Genomic DNA, 9,233 nt, shown 5'->3' with positions numbered 1-9,233 from the left:
TATTAGAGTTAAATCTAATATAACTAAGTCAGTTAGTCATTAGTTCATACACTGTTATATTGTTATTTTATTTTGCTTGACAGCTACATTCTCTTGAGGCTATATATATGCTTTTTATCTGAAGGAATAAATCAAGCAAAGTTTATTTACTCTCAAAGTTTCAACAGACTGGAGTAATAAACATGATAATTTCAGAAAATTTAGTGGCATTTTAATGGGGTATTTTGTAGAACTTCTAGGTATGTTGATGGCTACAAATTAGCTATGGACACAATTAACGTTATTTTTTCCTTTAACTATATCTATCACAGACATTTTGAACTTGTCTGTAGTTGTTATATTGAAACTTTTTCTTGTATTTATTTCCAATTGAGCTTGAGGCAAAAACTTCAAAATTCATTCAAATTCTTCTAATATTATTGATAGCATACGTTAATAATAAAAGTCTAATTTGATTGTACCAATTTTCATTATAGATAGGTAAACATGGACCTAAATACCAACTTACGTGTATATTCCATCCACATGACAATCCTCTTCAATAATATCCATCTTTTTCTGTGTATATTATAGTAAACAAAACTTGATAATATGTGAATATAATAAAAAGGGTTAGCACGAACTAAAACAATAATGAAGTAGAAACCCTTGCTCCTAGCTAGTTACTTCCATGAGAATGAACAGAAGATATGGATTTTGCAGAAACCGAAGCCGTGGGGCTGGTGGCTTCCCGATCCACATTACTGAAGTTGGCTTTTCCGGTCAGCATTTTTATCGCAATTTGAGCTACTTCAGCGAACCAATCGTCCTCCGGCAAAGCACTACGTATCCACAAAGGAAAAGAAGAAAAGTTTCTCAGAAAATTATGGTATATTTATATACATTGAGATGTAATTTAAGGAGAAAAAAGATGTGATGTACCTGTAAGGATCTGTACCCGTAGAAGCCAAGGAGTCGATGGCTCTTGCTATGATGTTCTTGATGACTTGATGCAAATTCCGAGATAGATATCGGCCTTGTGATGAGAAAAGTATCACGAACTCCATATCTAAGTAGAACTACAACCACATCAAAAGTAATAATACCATGTAAAAAAAAACTGCATTTTGTTTCCGGGTTAATTTTACAATAACGTATATTTCGATAGAAAGTTTTTCAATATGCAAATGGCTTCCATAACTTTCTATATTAATGAGATTACTACTTTAATCAATCAATTAGTCTTAGTTACCTACTCAATTTTACTGATGAGGTGAATGCTATTAAATTACTAACGTCTTTACTTCTGAAAGTTGGTGAACGATGAAGGCCTAATTGTTAGGTGATAAGACTTTAGAACTTGTTTTAAGATTTGTATTGTTATTATTGAAAAAGTTTGAAGAGAGAATAGTGTTCAAGAATCTTTTGTTGGGTTAGGATTAGTTGTTAATAAGGGTAGAGATAAAATAAAACCTAAGAAGCAATCGAAAAGCAAAATAGAAAAAGAGAGAATAAAGGGAATAAGGAGATCAATGTTATTGCTGGCACAAGAAAGATCATTATAAGGCTAATATAGAAAGAGAAGAGGATAAAAAGATCCGATTAAGAGTACAACTTCACTCGGTGGAAATTCACTAAGCAGGTGAGTTGTCTACAAGAATTTCTTCATTATTGGATGTGGGTGTGGTGGTTGTCTACTAAAATTCACTAAGTGGGTATTTGGTCTACCGACTTATACCGACTTATGTTCATAAGTTGGTATTAAATAACACAACTCCACCAATTTATACATTTATTGAGAAATTCAATCTTCACAACTCTACATCTTAAACACAGATTCCTAACTTCAATATACTAATTTCATATTTAATAGCTCAACTTAGCAATCCAAACATTCTCAATGGATCAGAGTTAGCAGCAATTGGTCACAAAAAGTCTATATTGAACATAAATAGGATCGAACTTACTTGCTGAAGGCCGAAGGGGCCCAAAGGGCGAGGTCCTTCTTCAATCTCTTCCCAGAAGGCTTGATCTTCAGAAAGCCACAATATCACTGTTTCAGTGAGTCTCATCAGAAGAACAGTTGCAAATCTCTCCCGTCCCACGAACATCTCCGTTGCCATACTTGCAATCCGTGTCAATTTCGCGAAAAGCACCTGAAAAACGACCAAAAACCATCACAGTTCATCTAATCTTTCTTGTTTCTTCAATCAAAATCAAGGAAATCACCTGAAATATCTGTGATGGAAACCACTCCGGCTCTTCCGGATTTCCATTCCCATCCAAGGACAAGTACATTTGTGCATTCAGCCGCGTATCGCCTTCTTCAGTGAATATCAATTCCAGAGCATGCTGCCGGCAGAAGCTGTCTCTCAGCCGATCCACTGATCGCTGCAATCTCCTCTTCCACTCTCTCTGCTCCGGCAGTCGGCTCTGCCTCTCCGCCGCTTTTCTTGGCGTTTCGGTTCTGTTCTGTGGAAAAAGCTTCATCGCTGCTCGAGGAATCAACTCATCGGCCAGCAATGAGGCATTTGCCAGTAGCGCTATTTGTTGCGCTTCGGTCTCGGCCAAACGTACGATCTTCGTCGCTGATCCTTCCAGATTCATCTCGTTTTCTACTGAACTTGGGAGAGCTGTTATGAGTAAATTGATGTATGAGTTGAATACTTGAAGAACTCCTTCCAAGGTGAGTGCATCTAATTGGAGGCTTTCAAGTGATCCCATATCCTCTACAAATTCCTGTATTCATATAGCATTCTTCAATCTCATATCATATCAATCACAGAAAAACTTGTAGAGTCTCATACGCAAATACATCCACAATAAAAAAAAAAAGGGAATGATTAAGTGTAGCCTATATTTTTCTTTTGTTACTCATAATTTTTTTAAGAAAATTATTTTGTTAAAAAAATTGTACCACGTAACACAATTTCATTCGGTGTTACCTAAATTTGTTTGTAAAAATAAGAGTGTTTTCTATGCAAAAACATACCGAATTGCAGTTTCTAAACTTGACTTTAAAACTGTTTTATTACTAATTAGGCATTATGATAAACTTGGAATTTTAAAATGAGCGACACTATCATTACACACATAAAAAAGCTTAGATGTGTATAAATAATAAAAATCACACGAAATTTTAAAATGATCAACACTTGAGTGCATCTCAAGATGTACCTACTTTTTTGCACCCTACTATCATCCACACACATAAGAAAAAAGGGAAGAATTTGTCATGTGAAAATTATAATAGAAGAATTTGGTGGAATGCACAAAAATAGGTGTTACTAAGATGCACTTTAAGTACTTTCCTTTTAAAATTGGGTTCATTGTGTCTATGAGTTGTTTAGTTGGAGTTTCTATGTAAAAGAGAAAAGAAAGGAAGGTAGAGTTTTTCGATAAATGTGCAAACTCCAATAATAAACGTTGTTAAAATTGATGGAGTTAAATTATTTAACACTGAGTTATGAAGTTGATGGGCCAAATACTCCTTATGTCACATAAGAGTTTGTATGATATGAATCTGAAAGTTGCATGAAGACAGAATCATAATTACCTGAACCATTGTGTTGAATCTATGTGCACTTCTTGAAAGCTTTGGCTGCGAGACAATAGTAGGAAGCGAAGAAGTCGAAGATGACCTTGGAAAAAGTCGAGAAGCAACAGGGGAATAAGCAAGCAACCAATCATCTGCTGCAGCTAAGGCAGCACTGCTCTGTTCGATTCTCCTTAAATTAGCTGTTATAGCATTCTCAATAAAAGGCCTAAAATGTCTGAATAACACTGGCGTAAGTGCCAACCCACGAGCTTCTAAAAGAGAACAATGCCCCATACATATCTGTACACACTCAGCTGCAATCCTCAAACTCCCCACAGCAGCAGATGAACCTATCACATACCTTTTCAAAAACACAGCAAAGCCATTTGTTTGTCTCACAGACCAGGTCACCAACTCCGACGCATACGCTGGTTCTTCCCCGAACACAGCCAATGAATCACTCACTGCTTGAGCAATCGTCGAGAACACAAACTGCGATATCGCCGCTGTGTATATCCCACCTCCTGGGTTACTCGACGACCGAAAACTCTGCAGGCTTCGCTGCACCTTCTGCTGGTGGGAATTCAGCAGCAACATATGTGCACGGGATCCGTCTCCAAGCTTTTTCAGAGCTTGAGCAGCAGACCGAAGCTCCACGCCGCGTGTGGAAGGTTGAGATATTGTTTGCTCGAGAAGACATGCGAGTTTTTGTCTTTGGTTTCGAATGGCAGCCTGTAATGTGGAGAGTGCAGGCGCGCTTAACGCCCTCCGACGATTCGAGTCTTCCGCGATCTGTTCGCCCTCGTCTAAAGCAGCGAGCGCTTCATCCATTCGTTTCTCAACCAAGAGAACTTCAAGGTTGTCCAAAAACTCCACCAACCATTCATCTGTATTGGGGAGTTCTTTGGTCTCATTGGAAGAATGGTCTAGAGTTGAATCTTCAATATCTCCCGAAAGAGATTCAATGCTGGCTCCTTCTGCTAAACCATGAATGAGAGCTGCTTGAGTGGATAAATGATTTCTTAGTAAAAGAAGTTCGCCTTCAAGATCCGAAATCTCTCGAGATGTACTGTGGATTCAGGTAATAAAACGAAGAACAGAGAAGTTGAGAAAGCATAAAGAAAACCAGAGTAGAATTAATTAAGAAACAAAATGACAAGGGAAAAAGGGATTGGAAACGGTCACCGAATGAAAGCTCCATAATTGGCATAAACACTTTTTCGCATTTCTTCTGCGGAGGCCTTCTTGAGCTCAATAAGGTAAGCACATAAATGCTTGATTTCCTTCTCGGTCATGGTTTGACATTTGGTGGTGACATAGGAATTAATGTCATACTTAGAGGATTTGAAGCCCTTTAATCTGTCTTTGAGTGGGAGATTTGCTTCCAGTTCTGAAGAGTCTCCAATGCTTGATGAGAATGATCCTCTCGTAAACGAGGCATAGGCTGAAGAATCCATGGTTTTTTGTGTTAATGGGGGAATCAAACTAGGAGGGAAAAGAAGAATGATGTTATGATTGTAAGTGGGTTGATGCCATTGATGGAGGTACAGGAACAGGAACAGGAACAAGATCCAAATGAGATGGAAGCTTTGTTTGAATTCAGAGAAGAGAGATGGATTGCCTGAATTGGTTATGGGGTTGTTGAGTTTCTTATGGCTTATTACTTTTATATTTTCAAAATTAGTTTATAAACACTAAATTAAAGTAAATTAAAAAAAAAAAACTATATACATAGTGATTTTAATGCATACATGCCATAGAAATATAATAATAATATAAATATAAATACATACATACAATTTTTCTCAAAAAAAAAAAAAAAAACATACATAATACATATATACGTCACAAATTCTAACTTATGTTTTTTAATCAGAAACTTGATTTTGCAACAATTGTCTGTATTGCTTTAAAAATTATGTTTGAAATATTAGCCAATTCAAAAACCAAAATATTGGTTTTTAGTTTCCTTTTCATTTAAAAATTTTTATTGAGATTTAACGAAAGGAAATTTTTACAGATAAAAAAAAATGTCAAATTATTTATAAAATTAGTAAAAAAAAAAAATGTTGATGGACTTCTATCAACATTTATCAGTGATAGAAATTGATAGAAATTTATTATTAATAGAGGCTGACAGAAATTTATTAGTATCCATTAGTGATAGAAAATAATAGAACTTTAAAATGATTAAATTTTGCTATTTTGTATAAATAATTTCCCTTATTCTTCTATTTTTCAAAATTTTCTTTCAAAGTCTTTCTCTATTACACGTAACACAAACATTATTTTAATATAATTATTTTATTAAGAGATGAGATAGTTAAAAATCATTTAAAAACCTTTTTTTAATGATCATTTTAAATTTTGAACATACCCTGATGAAGACCATTTATGTTTTATTTATTTTATTATTTTTAAAGAAAGAAAATCAAATTTTATCTTTGAAGTCAACAAGGTGTAACAAATTTTTACATGACTTTTAATCTTATCAAATTACACTATAAACTCATATAAGTGTTCCACATCTTTATTTTAAATTTGAATAATTATTGCGTTTTTTACTTTGTCATACGCTTTCATTTGAAGAATCATCTTTTCAAGAAACTTTTGAATAACCATTTGAAAAAAGAAGAAGAAGAAGAAGCTAGATTCATATACGTGTGTTGCATGTGATTTTTTTCATCTAAAAAGTAAATATATTTACTTATAATTAAAGGTAAGGTTGTATATATTTTTATAATTGAATTTTATAAAAATAAATTAACAAGGCCTTGTTTGGTAACAAATTCATTTTTTGTTTTTCGAGAATTAAGCATATTTTTATCTCATTTTTTACAATGATTTACATTTTTTTTAAAGTAAAATAATCGAATTCTTAGTCAAATTCCAAAAAAAAACATTTTAAAAGCTACTTTTTTAAACTTTCAAAATTTGGTTTGGTTTTTTGAACAATTGATAAGAAGTAGATAACAAATGAAGAAATTTGAAGGAGGAAGTAATGTCTATAAACTTATTTTTTAAAAATAAAGACAAAAAACTAAATGATTATCAAATATAGCCTAAATATTTCATATTCTAACTTATCACTTTTTTATAAATTATATTTATGAAATAAAGTATTAATTCATGTCGTTTTTAATTTTTTTTAAAGGATTAGTTGTATAAATTGAATTCAAACCCAAAATAATACAATATGCAGTAGAATTGCTAATAATTTTTAAGTGTTGGTTGAAGTTATTACTATCACCGGTTTTCTTATAATGTTTTCATTTAAATATCTAAATATTAGATTATGATAATCCTAATGAAGGAAATTAAGAAAACAAAGTGCTTACAACTTAAATCAAGCGTCCCGAAGAGAAAATACAATATGTTACTTGGCAAAGATTCAAGTTGTGAAGTAGTGGATATATATAAAGACAAAAAACTTTAGGAATAATTTGATCACGAATTAGATCGCGATGAATTTTTAATTTAAAAAAAATATATCAATAAGAATAAGATGAAAGACACATAAATAACATATAAGAATCACATAACTAAATAATACAAGCTTTATTATAGGATTTTTGTTTTTCTAACCTTTCCTCTTTTAAGATAACAAATGGGTGACATAAAAAACATATAAATATTTCTTTTTCAGTTATTGAAAGTCGATACTCTACTTTCCATGAAAAGAATTCAAATGAAAATAATATGAACAAATAATACATCTTTATTTTTTTGAGCATAACAAGTGCGAAATCAGGACCAAACCTCAAACCTCAAGGGAAACTCATTCGGACAATATCTCTTCACTCTCTTCGAGAAGTACTTCTTCATAAATCAAAATTAACTTTAATATTTGAAAATGGACCTCGATGACTTGTATATATGTCTCTATTGTTCTCTTTGAATTACCATGAAAAGGAACCAAGAGATATAGTTTTCTAAAGATATGATGATATAACAATTTAAAAAGAAAAGAAAAGGAAAAAAAATGTAGTTTGAATATAGAAATGATGAATTATTTAGGGTATGTTTTGTAGAGCCAAATTCTGTTTTATGTTTTCAGATTCATTGAGTTCAGCAACTATGTGTTTTGCGAGAAATCTGGGTTGTGTTTTAGAAAACTATTTTTCAATTATGTGATCCTAACAGTTCTTTTCTCTGTAAAATAAATCTTGTGCTATAGGGTTAGTTGATGATTTGTAAAGGTTAAATTGCACAAGTCCTATCATCTATTACATTAGCTCAAATATAAATCAATGTAACAACAAGTAGTACTTGGAGTATTCCAAGGTCGATTCCTCTGGGACACAATACGAATCAAGAATTCAAAAATTGTTCATAAAGTTTCTTTCAATATTGTGTAAAAAGAGATTACAATTATCTTTTGATGATGAAATGTTAATGCTACAAAGAAACAATTGATTAACACTAGTAAATTCCTACAACATAGAGATTCTAGTTTGGCCTCACACTAGAAAATTAGCCACATATATTCATGATGAAAATAACTTTAACAGAAAAAAGAATAATAAATAAGAGTTTAGAGAAAATTAGATGTGCAACATGTTGGGATTGGTGTCCTAATTCTCTCAGTGGTCTCGTAGTTTGTAAACAGTTTGTATACATTTTTATTAATAAAATAAGTGCTATTTTATTTGCATTTACTCATATCCAATAAACTAAGATCCGTGGTTATTTCATGTAACTTAAGCATGTATGTGAGACATAGATGTGGATCATGCCTTAAGTAATAACCTAAATAGTCTGTAGTATAAGGATAAAGGAGGGATACCTTATCCTTGTGACACTATGGATACGACCTGCTTTGTAGATATTTACAAGTGTTGTAAAGTACTACAAATGGTCTGATCCTAACCATTCATGTGAAGACACGTGAGCGGGAGTGTCCTATACAAAGAGTTTGTATAAGACCGGACCATGAGATGATTAGTCTCTTTATATAACGCCGTTGATAATTGAGATTTATATTTCACTAAAATGACCATAGGTGACATAATCTTAATCCCAAGTGTTTTGGGAACTCTTATCTATAAGGGTGGTCCTTTGATTAGTATGGTAAGAGTGGCCAGATTGCCAACTCAACAAGCCTACCTTTTTGGGATTCATCTGATTGGGGAGTTGCGAACTCAGTTACACAAGACGAAATTCACTCCTTCCCCGAAGCAGGGGTAAGTAGATAAATTGCTCCTTTAAGGGCTGATTCTGGGTCTTAAACATAGTAGCCATACCCTCTCTTTGAAAGAGAGGACTCGGTCATAGTAGGACTATGATTAATTGTTCATTAGAGAAATCAGTGGTACTTAAGGAGTTAGATGTAACTACCGAGGCAAAATGTTAAATTGGCCCAAGTGTACTTACGAGTGATTTGTGAAGGGTTATCGCACTTTGATTGATTATATGAACACAAAAATATATCTGAGTGAGAAGAGTGCAACTATCGGTCATTAATGGAGTGCTCGACAGTTAACAGATGGTGGATCTCGTGACTAAAGAGTTTAGCCAGTTATTCATACACTATTGGAGCTTCAAGCTACAGGTCCATGAGGTCCCCTTGGTAGCTCAATGGGTTTAAGTTGAGAATCAGATTTTGGATTAGTTTGAAGTGTTCAAATTAACAAGAGGAAATTCAATTATATGTGATATAATTGATATGATGTATTAGATATATTAATTGGAGGAATTAATATAAATATGATTTATA

General features: G+C 33.0%; 1 protein-coding gene across 1 annotated transcript; it reads right to left on the bottom strand.

The window, feature by feature from the left end:
* Positions 1-444: 444 nt before the first annotated feature.
* On the bottom strand, positions 445-5,193 carry LOC120075191 (exocyst complex component EXO84A). The gene is made up of 6 exons (XM_039028392.1): positions 4,703-5,193; positions 3,536-4,586; positions 2,209-2,718; positions 1,947-2,135; positions 922-1,058; positions 445-821 (listed from the first exon to the last, which is right to left on the bottom strand). The coding sequence occupies exons 1-6, from the start codon at positions 4,972-4,974 to the stop codon at positions 659-661; spliced, it is 2,322 nt and encodes a 773-aa protein (XP_038884320.1). The 5' UTR covers positions 4,975-5,193; the 3' UTR covers positions 445-658.
* Positions 5,194-9,233: the final 4,040 nt, after the last annotated feature.

The sequence above is a fragment of the Benincasa hispida genome, chromosome 4, assembly GCF_009727055.1.
Source record: "Benincasa hispida cultivar B227 chromosome 4, ASM972705v1, whole genome shotgun sequence".
In the NCBI taxonomy this organism is placed as follows: domain Eukaryota; kingdom Viridiplantae; phylum Streptophyta; class Magnoliopsida; order Cucurbitales; family Cucurbitaceae; genus Benincasa; species Benincasa hispida.
Note: the sequence above shows the minus strand (reverse complement) of the source record. Positions and strands in the feature narration are given on the sequence as shown.